Here is a 20198-nt window from a genome sequence, read left to right as displayed (position 1 = left end):
ATTTATGTCGGCCCATCCCATTTCTCTCATGATTGTGTCCTGTCCTTATCCTAAATTGCTAGAGAACTTCAGACCAGTTGATATGGAAACTTTCTTCCTGGAAAGGAAGACCTGGCCTTGACCCAATAGTTTAAAAAAAACTTACATCTCAAAAATTCTTGAAAAGGCAATCTGGATTTCGCAAACAATACAGCACTGAAACCGCTCTTCTTAGAGTTACAAATAATTTATTATTAATGGCCTTTACCTGTCAAACAGTAGCTTTTACGTCACCATTAATTATTTTAGTTCATCAACTGTACAGGCAACATGTGGCACACCGCAGGGTTCAATTCTTGGACCAGTTCTGTTTGTATATGTTACCTTCACGTCATATCATTAGTCACCATAATATCTTATCTTTTTTCACTGTTATGCAGATGATATCCAGTTATATTTATCCATCAAGCCATCAGATTACAACAGACTACCCTAACTACATAACTCGCATTGATTATTGTAACGCCCTGTTTACCTGCCTCAGTGCCCGAGATGTAGCCAAACTTCAGACTGCTAAACTCTGCAGCCAGACTTCTAACGACAAAATGCTTTGCACACATCAACCTAGTTTTAGCCTCTTTGCATTGGTTACCCGTTTCTTTTAGGATCCAAATTGTACTTTTAATTTACAAGGCTTTACATAGCCAGGCACCAGACCATAACAATGAACTCCTCTCTCCTTACCACTCAAAACGGCTTCTGCGATCTTCAGGGTTAGGCCTCCTAGCAGTTCCACAGTCCAGACTAAGGTCAAAGGGTGATCGATCATTTGATGTACAGGCTCCTCAGCATTGGAACAGTCTTCCTGTTAATGTTAGAGCTGCTGACACTGTCTCTGTTTTTAAATCCAGACTTAAGACCCTTTGTTACACAACTGTTTTAGTAATTACAGCTCTGTTGTGCAATCACATGATTTAAGCATATTTTGTTAGGCTAACTTGTTTTATAATAATTTTTCTTTCTTTTACTTTTTTTTGTATCTGTTTTTAACTTCCTTCATTGATTGTGTTGTCTGTGGGAAGCACGTTGTGCCTCTGGCTTGAAAAATGCTGTATAAATAAAATTATTATTTTTATTATACCTTCTAGTTTGTTTGCTGCACACATAATGCTCAGTACACCCACTTGCTTTTGAAGATGAGCTACAGAAACAGAGGTGTGGCTGAGGCTGACCTGGAGTCTTGTGACCAACCACTATAATTGCAACCACATGCATTCAGATCTGCCACACCCCTAATAAGACATTACTGGTATCCTTCATAAAAGCCTGAGTTAGAGTTATAAAGAAAATACCACCGTACTGTGTGACCATAAATACATTAAGGAAAACTTCTTTTTTTTGTGCCAAAAAGGTTATAAAAAAAAATCAAAATGTTGTCACTTAATAGCATGTGGTAACGCCTCAGCAACATTTGGATGGTAGGCGAAACGTTGCAAGGGCATAAATATTGCAGCTTGAAGAGGGTCGGAACAGGGCTTTTTCTGTCTGTCCTATAGTTAGGACCCTGAGGGCTTCGTTGTGCCGCTGACAGCAAAAACGCTGACAGCAAGACATTTGACCTCCCAAGGTTAAAGTATCATCATCCTAAATAGCAATAATCAATTAATTGTATTTTAAGATACATTTTGGAAAGATAAACATCTAGAAATAAAATGAAGCAACTTAAAGGCAATAAAAAAATCCTGTAAGATAAAATGATACTTATAACTTCATATACAAATTGTGTGGAAGCATGTTAAGTTGGGCTAAAGACATTTACACCACATTCTTTCATTAGTATATTCAAATATATGGCCTCAACTGTAGACGTGTCAAACTTCCTGTGAACAGTTTATTAAACCAATCCAAACATCTCATTGAAAGTGAGACAGTATGATAACATTCAGCAGGTGTGTTCTCAAGCATACCACCTTTTGTTTCCAAAACCGGAAAATGCTGTTATGCAAACAGGTCTGCCCTCAGGGTGAAGGGAGGAGTTATGACCAAGGCAACAGACGCCATTCACACTACAGTGCTGTCATCAACTGTCGAAACTACACCTGTCGGGCTGTAGCTCATCATAGTTGTTAAGCTACATGTGGAGGGAAACCGTTTTGACACATAATCAAGGCTTGCTTTTTCAACAAAAAATATGGATGGACAGCCACCGGACAAAATGGATCCATACATGAGCCAAGAAGAGGAAGAAGATATTGGTCTGGATTGGCTTCTTGGGAGAGACAGCCCAGAGATTGTTCATGCACCTATGGATACCAACATTTTGATATCCGGGTAAGCAGTTCAAAGATGGAGATCTGCTGCTGGATTTTGTTCTCTAAGGTTTTTTAAGTTACCTTTTATTTATTTCATGATAATGATGCTGACACTTAAATCAGTGTGGTTTGATAGATGCTAAAAGAAACTAGCCTTGAGTTAATGATTAGTATCAGGTGACATGGTGGCCGCTTTCAGGTAAATAAGCTTGAAGCCCTATTTGGTCTCAAGCTGGTCTGGACCTTTTTCAAAAGACACTCATGTTACCAATGTTGTTGACACTGTATTGAGTGTGTTAATTGTTAAATATTCATGGACACTCAATAATATTGAATGAAGTATTGTATAGTCAAACATCTTTAATAAATGCGTTGTATGAACTGTATGCTTTCCTACATTTCAGTGAATGTTGTGACAATGTAGACAGAATTCCAAGTAAAGAATTCAGCAGAGAGAGAGTCTTTGAAGCAGCATCCCAGGGCGACGCAATTCAACTCAATGGCCTGCTGGACTACCTGAGAGATAACAATAAACAACTTACAAGCCCAGAATTCACAGGCAAGTAAAAAAAAAAAAAAAGTGCTTTATTATTAACCCACAATATCCTGTTGTAATTGTTCATGTCAATATGAAATAGTACGACCAGGTTTGTACTGAGTCATTAATTCTGATCATACAAAGCAACACTGTTTACTTTAAACAAAGTTTGTTTAGAAAAGGTGAGCATGAGAGCCTTTTGAATAGAAGGGCAGAATAAGTGGATGAGGCAATTTGGATTTTATGTAACACCTGCAATGTTTAGAAAAATAATAAGAATGTTTTCCTACCAAAAGGGGCTATTCTAGTACTGCTGTATTAACAGGACTCAGAAGTACTATATTCAATCACCTGGGGTCTCATTTATAACCGTGGCGTACGCACAAAACTGGGTCTGAAACTGGCGTACGCCTTTTCCCACGCAAAGTTTGTGATCTATAAAAACAAACCTGGCGGTTAAATGTGCGCACCGGTAAGCAAACTCTGACCCAGGCGTACGTTCATTTTGGAGGCAGGGGACATTGGCGACACAGACGGCTAAGTGGTGAATTGAAGCCTGCAGATACATATTGATGTCTCTTCCACATCTTATTTCACTAAATATCAAACTTAACTGACAGATCCACGTCATTAGAATCATTCAAACCGATGGTTTTATTTAGGCTATAATCACACATGTAGTGAGCCATTTCCGATAAGTCACTTTAATTATGATATAAACAAATAAAAACAAAACAAAAAAAGTCCGCCTCGTACATATTGCATCAGCTCCGTCTTGCCTTCATTGTCCCGGACGGACCTCAGTGGACCGGACTCGTACACAAACGTAATCACTGATGTAGAGTTAAACATTAGACTAACACAAAGACCATAGAGCCTCCAGTTTTCATTAATATCTTTAAATATCGAGCATTTATCATCAAGTGTGGTTTTTAGTTTTGATAAAGATGACTGCATCAAGATGCACAGAGCGCACAGAGACACGGCGGTGGCTTCACACATTTCGCCTCCTCCATACTCAGCACGTCTTCATCAGCTGCACGTATTTATTCTGTAAATAATTCAAGTGTGGACATTAAGTCGGGGCATCTCTGACACGATCATTAGGCCTATATATCCTCATAATGAGTCACAGAGCAGACGGAGTTTCCCACGAAAAAAAGGGACCAACAATCAAATGTTTTTGTTCGTTGATCAAACTTTTGATTACTAATATGATAGAGTGAGGCAGACTGCTGACTGACGTGACCTCTCTGACAATATGAAGAAGTCAGTGTGGGTCCCGTAAACATTGCAGATATACTCGTGCGTAATGATGAACGGTGGATGTTTTGGCACATAGGACAGCGTGAATGCAGCAGCGACGTGGTGTCACTCTCTGATTTGTCTTCAGTTTGTGATCCTCCTGCTGCAGCAAACTATCCATATGTCCATTTTATCCTTCACTTCATTCACAAACTCTCCTGTTTCTGGGTCAGAAAGTTTCGTTTCTTCGTCTAAACCAGCGTTGGAAAGCTTTGCTCCGCCCCCTCGTTTGTATGCATTTTCATTCACAAGCTGCTTTGCGTTGACCGTTTATGGTTGATTGTGGGCGTGTAGAGGGCGGAACATGGGACTAGTCTACGTGCGCACATTTCCAGGTGGATCGTGATTTATAAAGGGAACATTGCGTGCAGGTGTGCGTACGAACGGTTTTATAAATCTGAATCATTTTGTGCGTACGCCATTTCCGGGTTTTTGGCGCACGTACATTTTTAGTATGGATTTCTACGCATTCTTTTATAAATGAGACCCCAGATCTGTGTAATGGGATTACAACTTTTCAATTTGTCTGGAACTTTCAGATGAAATAAATGGGAAAACTGCACTCCTGAAAGCTTTGCTGAATCTTAAAGATGGCAAAAATGACACCATTGAAGTTCTCCTTGACATCGCCGAGAAAACTGGAGATTTGGAAAACTTGATAAATGCATCTTACAAAGATCCTACCTACAAAGGTAAGTGAAACTAAATTTATTGTTTTTGTCCTGAGTAAAATTTTAGCTCTTTTACGACATGTAAAGCCCTTGCTTGGTATTCAGGCTCTGTAACCTCGACTTTGATCTTCAAATGAAAATATAGAAACAGCATGTAGGATTTAGTGGCAAAAAAAGGAGCTTGTTTTTTGGATAATAATTGTACTATTATGCATCCTAAGAAGTCTGTATAGATAGAATCTCAATCTGTGTGACACAATGGTTAGAGGAAGAATGTGCAATATTTTACACACAAATTTAGCAGAAAGTACATCCTTGCCACATGACTTAAAAGCTTTGATTACTTGGCGTTTGCTAAGCCTTAGGAGATTGTGGAGATTTTATCTAATTTAATTTGTCAAAAGAAGAGTTTAGGGCTTCACTCACAAATTTATATAATTGATTAATAAACTTTCTCCCAAGCTTTAGAGAAAAACACTGCAGAAACATGAACAACATTCTTTTTGTTTTTACAAAACACGCCACAGGTCAGACAGCGTTGCACGTTGCTATCGAGAGAAGGAGCTTTGACCATGTGAAACTGCTGGTTGAGAAAGGAGCTGATGTCCAGGCTAAAGCCAACGGGAACTTCTTCCAGAGAAATGCAGGACTAGGTTTCTATTTTGGTGGGTCATTACAGCGTAAAACTAACAAGAAGAAACTTTTTGTATCCATGTTGTTTACAGTTCTATATTATGATTTCTCTCAATTCTGTATGTTTCCAATAGGTGAGCTTCCTTTGTCACTGGCTGCCTGCACCAATCAGCCGGATATTGTGTCCTTCCTCATGGAAAATCCTCACAGAAGAGCCGACTTGACTGAGAAAGACTCGCAAGGAAACACTGTGTTGCACACCTTGGTGGTCATCGCAGATAATACGATAGAAAGCACGGATATGATTTCAATGATTTATGACCACATTCTTATACAGCACAGCAAACTTGAAAAAAAAACTGAAGTCCAGCTGGAAGATATTGAGAATAATAAGGGGTATACTCCTCTGACGTTAGCTGCTAAGCTGGGCAAGATCGGGGTGTGTAAATTTTTGTTTTTGTCAGATACTCTTTGAAACATTAAGTGTCATGTGTGCAAATCATGAGACAATGCTGGGTGTTGTGACTCAAGATAACACTCTTTTCTTCCCTCTTCATGACCAGCTGTTTAAGCACATGTTACACCGGGAATTTACAGAGGAGGAGACGAGGCCACTGTCCAGGAAGTTAGCAGAATGGGACTATGGACCTGTTCACTCCTCCCTTTATGACCTGAAGTCCATTGAAACTGATGAAGACCGCTCTGTGTTGGCGATAGTAGTCTTTGGGAGCGATATTCCGGTTTGAAATATCTATTTTAATATTTAATAATATGAATATAAAGGCTTGAATGATTGACAATGATTTTTCCCATAGTACTGCAGTGTGTTTTTTGAAGGTTAAGAAATTTACTGATCTATGTTCATGGTAGCCATGAAGCCTTTTAACATGCAAGCCTCACATAAAATGTGACAGTATTTAAGGATTAGGTGAAGTGATATTAAGGATTTTAGACTGTATACTAGAGGTGAAAGTAGCCTTTGAAGACCAAAGCCAATGAGCAATTGCCTAACACCTTTATTCTTGCTGATGGACAGCAGAGGGAAACTCCACGGATCGCAAAAAAAGTTTTTTATTTCTATAGCGCCAATTCATAACAAACGTTATCTCAATAAACTTTACAAAAAGAGCAGGTATGGTCCATACTCTGTTATGTTATTTACAAAGACCCATTATTCATCCAAAATTAGCAAAGCACCCTAACATTTAGCAAAGTTTTAGTGGCAAATAAAAGAGACAAAAGAAACAAATAAAAAAAGTTGTCAGACTTTATAGAATTAGAAAATTAGCCTTCAAATCATTTTGAATCATAACCCCAGTAAAGAAAGCTTTTTTCTAAAGAGGTTCAAAGTTTAAATCACTAGTTTTATGTATCCCTTAGTACAGCATAATGATGGGCGCATTCAGAGAGAAATCGACAGTAGAAAAGAGTCCACTTAAGATCATGACTACCTGTGATGGACAGGCTGAGACCATGGTGACCTGTTAACCAGGATAGATATGAAACAATGAGCATCCTCTCTCTTGTACATATATATGGTCATAGTTATGGTTCACAAAGCGGAGAAGGCATCTGTCAAACTTGAGACGACAAAATAATATTCCATAAATAACAATGGCGATAGCAAAGGTAACATTGTCCAAGAAAGCCTACACTGAAGAGTAGTTTTATGAAAGTGAGGAGCAGTATACTGACATGTTTGTCAAACAGTCCTTCATCGCCCTGTATGATGCAATGATAAAGTTAAAGGCTTTATATGTGATTTTTCTCACTTAAATATAATATAAATCAAGTATATCCTCTGAAAATAACTCTGTGAGTCATGACTGTCTACAATGGGTGTAACACCCGAGTCCCACTGTCTGTGATGTTTTCAGAGTTTTCAGAGTCCTATCTTCAGTTTGTTTACATCGCCAGGACGGTCGGCTGACTCCTCCCCTCGTGTATAAAAGTTGTTTAATTGAGGGACTAGAGAAAAGAAGAATAACATACTGTACTCACTGCTTAACTGTGTTTCTAGATCACGCTCATTTCAGGTAAATTTACATGCAGTGTGAAGATACGAGCATAATAAAGATCGATAGCATTAGCATGCTAACACAACAATGCAACGCAAGTTGTTTTGATTTCATGCTGGTGCTCAAGGGCGACATCTGCTGGATCAAAAAATCACATATAAAGCCTTTAACAAAGAACTTTGATTGCAGTTAAGTAAGTGTTTTTTAATGTGTACATTTCCCACCACAGAATCGACCTGAGATGCTGCAGATTGAGCCTCTTTGCAGTGTTCTCCAGGGCAAGTGGGACAGGTTTGCTTCCAAGGTATTCCTGATGAATTTCTTGGTTTATCTGCTATACGTGTTCATCTTCACCGCTGTGGCCTTCTACAGAAAGAAAGGACAGGTAGCGCAAAAAAACACAACACCAACCTTTCTGTCAAAACAGGACAAACTAGGTATTTTTTAAGTCTAAGCATGGACCGAAACTTTTTGATCTGCAGCCACCGTTTCCTGTTGAAGATGTCACAGTTGACTCCGTGCGATGCATCGGTGAGATCATCTGTGTCCTTGGAGCAGTGTGGATTTTCTATAAAACGGTCAGAAAATGTTATTTGCTCCAATTTTTCATACAAAAAGAATCTGAATTAATTCAAAGCTAATTCTTTCTTTCAACGTGACTTCTAATTTCACAGATTACCATGTTCATTAGGAAGCCCCCAAGGTTCAAGGCTCTATACATGGACGGATTCAGTGACATCATGTTGTAGGTATCACTGTGAGATCTTAAAAGCTCAAACTTTTGTGAATGTATGCCTTCTCACCATTTCTGCCTTTTTTAGTTTCCTGCAGGCTTCACTCCTTCTGATCTGCACAGTTTTGTACTTTTGTGGGAGGAGAGAGTACGTTGGCATCCTTGTGCTCTCGCTTGCTTTTGCCTGGATCAACGTTCTTCACTACTTAAGAGGTTCTAAAGAAATGGGGATGTACAGCGTCATGATGCAAAGAGTAAGAATTATGTTTTACACCGTGTCCTAACAGCACGCGAGCGTTGTATATATCGCGTCACATCGCGCATGATCGCACGCTGGCTGTCCAAAATTGCATCTGTTAAATATATAACTCTTTGCTCTGTGAATTTCAGTTTCCCCTTTTGTATTGAAGGTGGACAAACTGAAGTGTGGTGCTTTGTATTTAGGAGCTGTTGGCTCAAATCACAACAGAGAAGCTCGTCAATAAATGGCTTGTGGTGAGCGGAAAATAAGTCAAAGCACAACATTTCAATCACGGATGTGGAGAATATTTATGAACCGCTATCTCCCCTTTGTACAACAAGCTCTGTTGAGTGAAAAAAGCGAGTGTCATTGCTGTGTATAAATCCCCTCTTTCCTCGTTCTACGTCCGTCTACGAGAAGAAAATAGAAACGCTACGTTGCTCGCGGGCAGTTAGTAGACTCCAATGGAAAGCAATAGATTCAGACTGATTTTGTTGCTGACGCTCGCTCGCATTGCTGTTAGGACAGGCTGTTAATTAGCATCGGGATACATAGTGAGAAATAGTTTTTTTAAAAGTCTGTTTCTCATTTCAGATGATCATGGTCGACCTTTTTCACTTTCTATGTGTCTATAGCGTCTTGCTTATTGGATTTTCTGCTGGTAAGACTTTCCTGGACTCTAAATTCCTTTAATAAAACATTCAGGATGAAGACTATCAATGTTTTCCAAGTAAAAGGCTTCTGACTTTGATCTTTTTATTCGTAGCTATTGTTGCTCTTCATGAGGAAACCCCTCGAGGAAATAAATCCAATGGCACCCTGTCACGAGGAAAGGTCAAGCGATGCAAGAAACCATGTTACAATAACATCCGTTTCACAATACTGGAAATGTTCAAGTTCACTATTGGTATGGGCGATCTGGGGTTCACTGACCGGGTTCAGTACAAAGAAGTTTTCTACATCCTGCTCATCTTGTACATAGTTCTCACCTACATCCTGCTGCTCAACATGCTCATAGCCTTGATGGGCAGCACGGTGGAAAGCGTCTCCAAAGAGAGTGAAAACATCTGGAACCTGCAGGTAGGAAGCTGTCTGTAAACAGGCTTTTAAAAAAATATATCCAGGATTGGTTTGTGTAATAGAATAGAATGATAATTCCTACGACTGATGCTTACTGATAATACATAAAACACATCAACCTTAAGTCAAAAGACAATATGACTTTAACTTTGTCTTTCGATAGTGTGTGAACAAAAATCTAATTTAAGAAATGTGAAAAATCGTATTTGAATTTAAAATGATTGTTTTGCTAACCTCTAAATGTTCTGCTGCACATCCTCAGAGAGCCGTTACAATTCTCGACATTGAGAGGTCTGTGCCGAGTTTCCTTAGGAGTAAACTGTACTCCGGAGAGACGAACGTGGTGTGTATCGGAAATCGAAGATTTTTCAGGTACATATCATATAACCACAAGTCGTACAAGGCCACTTGTTGGGCCCCCCTTTGTGACTGAAACAATCAAGACTCATGGGGAGACCAAAGAGCCCATTTGTGTGGCCACAGGAGAGCTTGGCTTTCAATCCCCATTCTTGTTCCTCCAAAATATTAAATTGAGGTCATCCTTCTGTGAAGGCTAATCAAGTTCCTTCAAACCAAACTGGTCTAACCACGTCTTCCTTTGGACCCTGTTTCTGTCAAATGGGCAACAGCCATGCTGGAGCCAAAGGGTGTTCCCTAAACTGTTAACATGGTATTGTGTAACATTAAAAGCTCATTTACCATTACTCAAGTCTCCAGTACAAAACCTGAAAAACTGACCTACATCATTCTTTCCACCAAAGTGAGCATGGTTTCAACGGCTCCTTGCACCGGCATTGTGGTTTGAGTTTTGTCTTGGTGTTGGGCCATTTAAACCATAAAGCTCCCCTCGCAAATCTGTACTGATGCTGCCTCAAGGGGTAGTTTTAAACTGTGTAGTTAGTGATGTTCATCCTAACTACAAAGATCAAGAAATCCTCAATTCTGCAAGTGGTTTTATTGTGCAATTTATTAGAGGTTTTGTGCTGTGGTGTATGAAAAAGAATCAATGCTACTCGGTCAAATAATATCACATGTAGCCGCTTCATGTGGATTATCTTATTACAGTTAAAAAACAATAAAAAAATCCTTAAATGTAATTTCTGCATATGAAGATATTGTCATTTAAATAATTATGTATTTCCTCTCCCACTTCAGAGTGGAGGAAAGGAATTGGAAACAATGGACGTCAGATCTTGGGGGACTCCGGGAGGAAGACCCTGGGGATCGCATGATGAGGCAACAGATCAACAGCCACACTCCAAGTATGGCAACAAGACCACACACACAATTTGTTGTCTCTGTTTTTATACAACTCTAATGTCACTAAAATAAGTTACATCTTCCAGGGAGTCGTTGGAGACTAAATCCACTGTTGCAGAGGATCCGTGCAAGACGGCACCCACCACAGCAATCCAGCATTCCCTAAATTTATCACAACATCCAGCATTTAACCGGTTAATAATCTGAACATTTTGATTCTGTTTTTATGTGGGAATAAAAGTAACATTTTGCATACTACATGCCATCTCTAACAAACAGCACACTGTCTCGCTTTATGCTTCCAAATAAATGCCAGCATAAAGCGAGACACTGGTCGGGAGCACTTCTCATTTTCTTTACGTTTTACCCTCCTGCTACACATTCAGGTGTGCAGAGATTTTTTCATTTTTACCCCAATTCCCCTGTTTAAAAGTGTCCTTTTTGTGTATAAAGTTCACACCTGTAGAATAAACTTTGTGATTAAGTGGTGAATTTAATAATTATTTATAAAAACTGTAAATATACTGTACATAAAAAAGACAATCACTTGTAAAAAACTTTGTGTTTGCAAACTTTATTTTGGTTAGGGGGAATGTTTGTGCAAGACATTTTATTCCTGAAGGTTAGGCAAAACTGGAATATCACATTTCACAAAGTAGAGAAAGTAAGCCCCCCTCGACCACCGTTCACATGAAATATCTTTGAAAATCAAAGATACCCATTAATTGGGAGCAAAAATAAGTCTAGAGAGAGTTGTTAAATGCTTGTGACCAAATAAATATTGCCATCTCAGTCGACTGACATGGAGAGCTACAATGTGCTTAAGTAGATTAGATTCTTACAGTGCTCATTGACGTAGTTTCTCTGCCTGATAATACTGTAAAATTAAACAACAATAAAGTTATGCTTACAACATCTGAATCCTACAGTGGGTCATATGATTAGGCACAAACAACTCCCTCTAGATTTTATAATTCTCTGTTCACATCTTTACACTTACACTTCACAAGATTTTCTTTGACCGTCCAAATGAGGGCAGCAGCTCTCCTTTATGTCACCAGGTTGTTGCTTATTACTGTTGGAACACCAAAAGTCCCCAATACAAGCTTGCCGAGGCTTTTGGCCGGGGTGGTTACAGAGAGGGGACGCTTGGTCACTTTGGTCAGTGAGTCAGCAGCAAACAGTTCACACATCCCGACAGTGTCTAGGAATCGTGGCACACTTCAGGACTTCAGTCCATGACACAGTATCAGTAGTTACACTAAGTAGCTTGGTCCCCCTCATAGATTAACTCTGTGCACCTTTGTTAGCGTGCACACCTGTGTGCAAGTACCCAAGCTTAACAGACACACACGCAAGCACTCGTTCACACGCTTCTCCATACTAAGCCCAGTGGAGGCACTTCATATGAAACTGTAGAACCTGACTATTTGCGGGCTGTAACGAGGCAGTTCAAAATAAAAGGGGCAGGTCTGTCAAGTAGTTTAGTGTTCATTTTTAAAATTAAGGAACCAAAACAGGCCTGTCAGGTGTCATTTCTTTAGGCTTCTGTAGGTCAGACTCCTGAAAATCACTGTCACTGTGAATATCTATTCAGAATAATCTGATAGAAAATGACCAAATTCACCAGCATCTGAGTTGTGACTTTTCACCCTGCCCCCATCCCATAAAAAGGGACTTATTTTCACTGATACAGCCCATATATCATTTACTATTCATACACATGCACACACAAACCATACTAGTGTGTGTTAAGATTAAAGTCAATAGCAGCTTCAAGGGGCAGGCACATCAAAAATGAGAGCCAGGGAAAAAAAAAAAAAAAAAAACTGCCATCGAGAATGAAGACCAAAATCCATAAAAGCTCTCGCTTACATCGTATATCTTGTTCTCTAAAGATGATGCCTCATTTTGCCACTTTTCTCCCTTTTCACCTGTACTGTATTCTGAGAAAAAACTCTGAGGAGGAAAGATTCTGAGCAATATGACAGACATCAGATTAAAGCGTGGTTGCAAGCCTTTTTTTTTTTTTTTTTTACCCATGAGTGCAGACAATGCAGTTCACACCGTCTGCGCAAATATGTGTCACCTATGGCACCTAATGTGAAAACACCTATGGCTTCAGGATGCAGTGGTCCAAAAATAATAAATTAAACTAAATAAGTATATTTATTAAGTATAACAACTAAAACACAGTCCAAATACTTTAAAAAATAACTGCTCAAGCCCTGTTCTACATACCTATTTATTCTGCTAAATACTATTCATAGTTCACTCTTAAAATCTTAAATCCTTGATAGGCAACATGTTGGACAAGAATATGGGTTATTTATCAACACCATGGGTAGCATTGTTACCTTTACATTTTTATTTAGGGCAACATTGCTCCCAGTCCCAGTGGCTAGACATGCTAGCACTGCCCAATGATCTGACAGCACAGATGCAGAACCAGTTTCAAATGAATGAAAGAAAAGAATAACTCCCTCCTTCTCACAGTTAAGCCATACTGAATGTGGGATCCTGCTAAAGAAAGTCAGTTCAGCTAAATATTATGTAGAAGATTACTTCTTTGACATTTAAGGCTTTTTTTTCCCAGAAGGATTGAGGATGTAGAACCAATACGTGTCCAGACAACATAAACCCAAAAAGACTAGAGGAGGAAATGGGTCCAGAGCTTCATGCTAGACACATCTCACAACACATAACCTGCATTAAACGTTCTCACTTTTTTTCTTTATAGGTAGCAGAAATACAACGCAGGGCTAGTGATTAGTAGATGAACAGCCCACCACAAGCCACACAGATATTGTCCACATCACATCAGTTCACTTGTAGTACAGTAGTAAAGTGGTGAGGAAATGTGTCGGAGGGGAAATTAAGCATGTTCCCACCTTGCATTATTTGAAGTACTTGCATGCTTGCAAGTGATCAATTTGCTTTTCACATACTTAAATACATACATCATTTGAATATAAATGGGAAGCCGTTCTGTTTCACATTAGCTACAGAAAAACAGGGGCTAATGGAGCTTCTGCTCCTTTGCCAAATATTAGGGATAACATTTAAACAGTAATTTCTACAGTTCAAGTAGGACCATCTAAAAGAAATAAGACAAAAACTGTAATAAAAGAATAACTACTTCAAAAGCATTGTTTTAAATATAACACACAAGCGCACTTTAGACCTTCCAAACCTAAAATAACTACTTTATATTTCCGAAGTTTTATGAATCACAGAAATCAAGAATGATGCTTTTCTTGCTAGCGCTTTTTGATTTAACTAAAGGTCTGCTTAACAGTGAAAGTCAGCTGTTTTTGCACACCATGCTCAACCATGGACCCATGCGAAAACTAACAGGACCAGTCATGGTGCAGTATCAGAAGCCATGTTGAATTCCTGATAGTGTTTTGGCTCTCACCGATGCCCATTAACAGACATACCCTTGAACTCTAGAAGGGTTCAGGGACAAAAACCTCATCAACAGTCTTATTAATTGCATATAAATGTAACCTTCTTATTAAAATGGATCACAAACCTATTAAGATGATAAATAAATGCAAATAAAAGACATGATACAAGGACATCCTAAATGTTGCCTTTGGGCAGTTGTAAGGCCACAAATGCTGAAAAAAGTTGAGTTGTTCCATGTCAACCTAGGAAAAGCACTGTGACAATCATGGCAAGCATATTCTCAGCGGCAAATTAATTTTTAAGAACACCATATATACATGAACAAAGAGCAGCATATCCATGCCAGTGATGAAAGAAAAATCCAACTCAACAGTGGATAACAATCTCTAAAAACCCTTCATCTGCAACAAAAGGTATGACATGGCTCAAGACCTGAGGAATACTTTGAAAAATCACAACCTGGTGGGTCTACAAATCAAGCTCTGGAGCATTAGATTGGAATTGATCACTTGCAAGATCTTAAAGAATAAAACACAGTAGCTGAAAGTAGCTATTGAGAAAAAACTCAAAAACACACCATGGGGGGGAAAGTGCCCACTTTAGCGGTAGCCTGGGTGATGACTGTGGAGACCTCCACCGTTGTTAGGGTCCTGAACTTGGCCCATGGCTGACCTGTGCATCTTCTGCATCGCATCCATGTTCTGCTCCTGAAAGCTGGGTATCTGGAAGTCCCCTCCTAAGAAATCCACATTCTGCATCAACTTGGACTGGCCAGAATGACCTTCCTTTCCTGGTCGGTACTTTGCCCCTGGGATGCGTTCAGTGGTGGCAGCAGCTTGCCCTCCCTGGAAAGCCACTGGGTGGTCCTGAGGGCCTGATCCGTTGTTTCCTGCTGTGGCTGGGATGTTGCCCCATGATGGCGGCATGTAGTGGCCATTAATGTAAGGCATAGAACCCACAGGGCAGTTACTAGGCGATGATGGTCTTGGTTTTTCTGCAGGGTGTTTTAGAGGAAAAGACTGTGCTGCGTTTGGTAGCTTGTGAAGATAGTTGAGGTTCCCAGACGGAAAAGAACACTCGGTTGGAGGCTCCATCCTTGGGTTCTTGCATGGATGGGCCCCTTCAGGAGGCTGCTGCATGTGGGCCAGTTGATGCTGAGCCCAGGAGCGCTGCTGCTGCAGCTGCTGTAGTTGATGTAAATGTTGCTGCTGCTGTAAATGTTGCTGCTGTTGTTTCTGCTGATGTAAATGGTGCTGAAGCTGCTGCTGCTGCTGCTGCTGTTGGTGTTGGTGTTGATGTTGATGTTGGTGTTGGTGTTGGTGTTGTTGCTGCTGCTGCTGCAGGTGTACCTTCTCTGGGTCTGTGTGAAAGGCAGGTATACTATTGTTAGAAGCTATAGCGGGCTGTGAATGGAGAGCAGCACTAGAAGTCTGAGCTGTAGCTTTGTCTGGGGGTCCCACCATGAGACAGTTGGGCACAGAGCCCAGACCCGGGTGGTGAGAGGACACCCTTGAGCTGGCGTTGATTAGCAGGTTGCGGCTGATGGGGCTTGGATTTGCGATCTGTCCCTCACATACTGAGGTGGTGCCCATGCCAGCCCGTGCCTGGCACAACTGGTTGATTTGGTGCACGATGCTGCTAAGGTCACCAGGCCTGTTCTGATGCAGGCTGGCCGCCATGGACAGTGGGATGGTGGAGGTAGATACAGTAACATTTGGTGGGGCGTCTGCGTCAGGGAGCTTCCGGGGTCCATACGCCCCAGGTGGGGGCTGCTGCTGCTGCTGCTGCTGTAAGCTATTAGGCATGGTAGGAGGTCCTGCACCCACAGCTTGGGGAAGGGGCTGTGAGCTAACCAGACCCTGACCCTGGGTGTGCTGTAGACTTGAAAGCTGAGCTCCATCAGAAATGTGGCGTAGGTCCTGAGTCACTCCTTGTTGCGAGAGTAAAGCTTGCGGAGGGGCCGACTGATGCTTTAGTGTCTGCAAATGAGAAAGATGCTGCTGCGGCACCACTGGTGGACGCGGCTGACTCTGCTGTTGCTGTAGAGCCTGAGTGTGAGGCAGACTCTGCTGCCTCTGAATGCCTTGTGGGAGAGCCAATCTTTGCTGCTGTGAAGTCTGAACCTGGGACAAGCTCTGTTGCCGCTGCAGACCCTGTGGATGAGCCATCCTTTGCTGCAAAGCCTGCGGGTGAGGCAAAGTTTGAGGCTGCTGTAAAGTCATTGGATGAGACAGGCTTTGCTGTTGCTGAAGCACCTGTGGGTGCACCATGCCCTGCTTCAGGGCCGCCTGGGCCCCAGGGTTCGATGGGCCCGGTAGGTGAGGAACAGGCTGAGGGAGATTTAAAGTGCTTTGAGGGGCATATGGCCCACTGTGAGGGTTCATGACTGCTTTGTGAAGCTGCCGGGTGCGGCTTCCGTCTAAATCTTTGATGACACCTTTACCTGGTGCCCGCAGGACAGCCAGAAGGCCCCTACCGGAGCTGACCTGAGAGGGGTACGGACTGTGTCGCTGACTGGACGAAGATGTGTCAAGACCGTTTACTGTGCGGCGAATGTGCTTCCTCTGAGGTACTTTGACACTGTTAGGGAAAATCTGGATAGTAAGAGGGTTGTTGGCAATTTTCTTAGCATAGGCATCCAACTCTGCTGGGGTTGGATAGTTGGCAGATCTCATCTTCTGTGTAGTTTCCCCTGAAATGTGTATAAAGCCATTGATGAGATACTGAAAAATCACATCTCTATAATCTGAAATATACTTCAACACTGAGTTTAACGACAATGAGCAGTGTTGGAATGAAATATGCATACAGATGTGTAAGCTGCCTTGCACCTCTTTCTGCTCCGGCTCTCTGTAAAGTGTTCTGTAATCATTTAATCTATCATAGCAAACACAACAAAAGTTTGTTTCACTCATTAGTACGGTTTGCATGAAATGTGGCCATAATGGTCGGCTGAAGCAAAAAAAAAAGTTTTCAGCAACAAAAATAAACATGTACCTAAAGTATTAACCGGGTCATGTATACTGCTATTTAACCTTTAAGCGAGTTTGTTTGTTCAGCACATTATAATGCCTACACTTGCTGAGAACATCTATTATTTGCAACATACAAGAAACATGATTACAATGCTCATCGAGCAACTGAAAATGTCACGTGTCAAATGTCATGACATAATCCTGCTCAATTACACTTAATCATGTAAATTTTATTATATCATGAACACATGACATTTGGGAACCTTTGTATAAATGTGCAACACAGTGTCTGTTCCCTGGTGCTTACCAGTGAGGATGGAACAGAGAAATGGATTGAACAATATGTTGGAGGAAAGCACTTACATTTCTGAAGTCCAGTGTTCATCTGCGTGCGGGAGAGAAGTCTGATGGTAGGGTCACCTGATGCTGGCAGACAGGCCAGCATGTCACTATTCCACTAATGCAGCATGAGACACCTTCCCCTCACCATACTGTGGAGAAACAGAGCAGGCGTAAGTCAGCTGCTGACAGACACTTACGCTGGTGTGAAATTACTTTGCTATCGCCTATTTCACATCCAGTTCAGTTTGACCTTTTGCAAATGCCATTTTGTAATAGCCGACATCATGATTCTTTAAGAGCTCACAGTGTTCACCCTGCAGCTAGCAAAGAACTCAGACTGGGGGAAAAACATGATTTTTTTCCCCCCCTGCAATAACATCAAGCAGACCCATTGTGGTGGCAGACTGCAAGCCAATCAACTTTGATTTTCATACTCACTAAGGACAGAGTGAAAAAAAGACCACAGTCCTCTGCTGAAGATGTTTTATAGGTCATATAATGAAATGTAGATCTACAGATATTGAAGCATTGATCCAAAATCCAATTGCATTTTAATGCTGAAAGCCAGTTCTCTTGTTGAATACCTGTTTCAACAAAGAAGCGCTGCACATGTCTGAGACATAATTTCAGCGGATCTATAAGCTTCATCAAATACCTCTCAGAAGAGAAAACGAATAAATATCCCACTAATTCAAGTAATTAGGTAATTCAGTGATAATTTACATGCCATCTGTACATTGATGATGAGTCTGCCAAATGTTATTTAAGTAAATCTACCAGAGTAGGTTATACGTCTGCGTTTGTTTACATGTTCTAAGCTACCATTTTCAAGTCATAAAGATGAACACCATTTCAATAGATAAAGTTTTTGCTCAATCTCTAACATGTTTTCAATACGAGAGATAAGTAGTCAGCCATTAATGATCACTGTAAGTCACAACTGATTCTGCCAATTATTCCATGATCAACCATTTTAAATCAGTGAATAAGTTCCACTCTTAGTAAACCTAAAAATTAGTTTGTCCCACCAAAAAATAAAAACACATTTATTTAAATTCAAAATCACAAGACAGCATATCATCAAAACTCAGAGGGTGGAACTAGGAAACGCTGGTAACCTAGCTTGAAATTATTTTTTTATTATTGAAATAAAACGAGTACTGACTCATAGTTTTTGCCCTGGCGATAAGGCCTTGGCCTTTGTTGCAGTAGTCACAAGCTGAAACGTGTTGTTAGCTTATATCAGAGGTATTACACAAAGAAGCAGTGTTCGCAACATTGGCCATTAGGCAATACCCAGAGCCCCAGTGACAGACTAATGGAAAAGGAAAATAATCATCGGTCTGAGAGTAACTGCAGCTTCTGTTGCCTCAAGAGGTTCCGCAGCCTCCGGAGCAGCAGAACTTCCAGGTTCTGTAACAGGTTCTGTAACAGCTTCTCCCCACAGGCCATAAGACTACTGAACACAAAGACCCCCACACAGGACTGTAAAATACAATACAACAAACGTGCAATATATTTATCTGTATAGTAATTTTACACATAGCTTTTCTTCTTATTTATATCTGCACCTTATTTTTTCTATGTAAATACTTGCTGCTGTTTTTTTATCCTGCACTACAACGAGCCAAATGCAACGACACGTCGTTCTTCTCTGCTCTGTGAAGTACAAGTTTGAATGACAACGAAGAAGAAAGTCTCTTTCGCTGGAAGGGAAATGAGACAGGATCTGTGAAGCAATAACATTTTCTCGTGGTACAGTCACATCATGTTGCAGATTCATCATCAGACTTGCAGACGGTTTTATGATTCATCACTTGTGTCTGGCTTTAATTCTTTACTGACTTGTTAGTGAAACCATCTTCTGGATCAGTTTTAATTCAGGATTGTAACTCAGTGTATCAGATATATAAAAAAGGACATGTTTGGAAAGCTTATGGTCAATAACATTTATCTCCTGAGCTGTGTGGGCTCTGCCTCCAAAGGGATGACGCAGTGAGTGTTGTTAGACGCACGAAAGGAAAAGAGGATCTTCATTAATGCAGGCAGGATAATGTGACCTTTATACACAGACACGGGGAAACACTTACCGTGGGAAGCTGTGGGGATCGTCCACAGCTAACGCCTTAGATAATCCTAGTCGGGGTTTTTTTTTTTTAATTTTTAAACGTATCAAACCAGAAACATTTCATGCAATCATGCAGCCGGCTGGGTTTAACTTTCAGACAGCCTGACTGCAGCTAAGGTAACGTTAGCCATCTGTCCTGCAATCTGCTCCAGTTATTTTAATAATCTGATAAATGAAGACTATTTCAGACACAAAACAGGACAGATTACGTTGACCACGAAACATTCCCGTAAGAAAAATTAGAAAATGGTCAAATTAAATGGTTAAATGTGTAACCTCGAGTCAAGCAGCACCACAATAAATAAGGAGCTTCTTTGTGCTTTGCAGGCCAGCTGGTAGACGAACTTTGGCTTTTAAATTGAGGGAAAAACACCAAACTGACGGCTTAAAACAGAGATTTATACTTACTTCCACGGATCTATGAGTAGGGAAACTTCATTTTGTGGAGATATAACGTTGATACGGGTTTATAAATATAAAGAGATCATCCCCTCTGTGTTGGTTCTCCGTGCTGCTGTCCGGCTACGGCAGCAACATTTATCACGCATGCGCAAATGGAAAGGACCCGATTC

At 40.7% G+C, this 20198-nt stretch overlaps 2 protein-coding genes across 2 annotated transcripts; one reads left to right on the top strand and one right to left on the bottom strand.

Moving 5' to 3' along the window:
- The first annotated feature begins 2032 nt into the window (after positions 1–2032).
- LOC132980834 (transient receptor potential cation channel subfamily V member 1-like) lies at positions 2033–11262 on the top strand. The gene is made up of 15 exons (XM_061047182.1): positions 2033–2310; positions 2696–2850; positions 4674–4826; positions 5333–5470; positions 5573–5877; positions 6002–6178; positions 7686–7841; positions 7939–8034; positions 8131–8201; positions 8278–8443; positions 9025–9091; positions 9197–9510; positions 9773–9882; positions 10666–10772; positions 10857–11262. The coding sequence occupies exons 1-15, from the start codon at positions 2171–2173 to the stop codon at positions 10934–10936; spliced, it is 2235 nt and encodes a 744-aa protein (XP_060903165.1). The 5' UTR covers positions 2033–2170; the 3' UTR covers positions 10937–11262.
- Positions 11263–11328: 66 nt separating this feature from the next.
- LOC132980835 (protein FAM222B-like) lies at positions 11329–20173 on the bottom strand. Its single transcript, XM_061047183.1, has 3 exons — positions 20035–20173; positions 17520–17647; positions 11329–16873 (listed from the first exon to the last, which is right to left on the bottom strand). The coding sequence occupies exons 2-3, from the start codon at positions 17599–17601 to the stop codon at positions 14781–14783; spliced, it is 2175 nt and encodes a 724-aa protein (XP_060903166.1). The 5' UTR covers positions 17602–17647; positions 20035–20173; the 3' UTR covers positions 11329–14780.
- Between the last annotated feature and the right edge of the window lie 25 nt (positions 20174–20198).

This window comes from Labrus mixtus, chromosome 9, assembly GCF_963584025.1.
Source record: "Labrus mixtus chromosome 9, fLabMix1.1, whole genome shotgun sequence".
In the NCBI taxonomy this organism is placed as follows: Eukaryota; Metazoa; Chordata; class Actinopteri; order Labriformes; family Labridae; genus Labrus; species Labrus mixtus.
The sequence above is the reverse complement of the archived record's forward strand: the minus strand, read 5'-3'. Positions and strand labels throughout refer to the sequence as shown.

What these genes read in the sequence shown, in the direction of transcription:
- LOC132980834 (XM_061047182.1), top strand. Translation starts at nt 2,171, where the DNA reads ATGGATGGACAGCCACCGGACAAAATGGATCCATACATGAGCCAAGAA. An exon ending in TGTGGATTTTCTATAAAACG is followed by an intron (nt 8,035 to 8,130) that starts GTCAGAAAATGT and finishes CTAATTTCACAG; the next exon opens with ATTACCATGTTCATTAGGAA. An exon ending in AAAACATCTGGAACCTGCAG is followed by an intron (nt 9,511 to 9,772) that starts GTAGGAAGCTGT and finishes GCACATCCTCAG; the next exon opens with AGAGCCGTTACAATTCTCGA.
- LOC132980835 (XM_061047183.1), bottom strand. Translation starts at nt 17,601, where the DNA reads ATGCTGGCCTGTCTGCCAGCATCAGGTGACCCTACCATCAGACTTCTC. An exon ending in GAACACTGGACTTCAGAAAT is followed by an intron (nt 16,874 to 17,519) that starts GTAAGTGCTTTC and finishes TACACATTTCAG; the next exon opens with GGGAAACTACACAGAAGATG.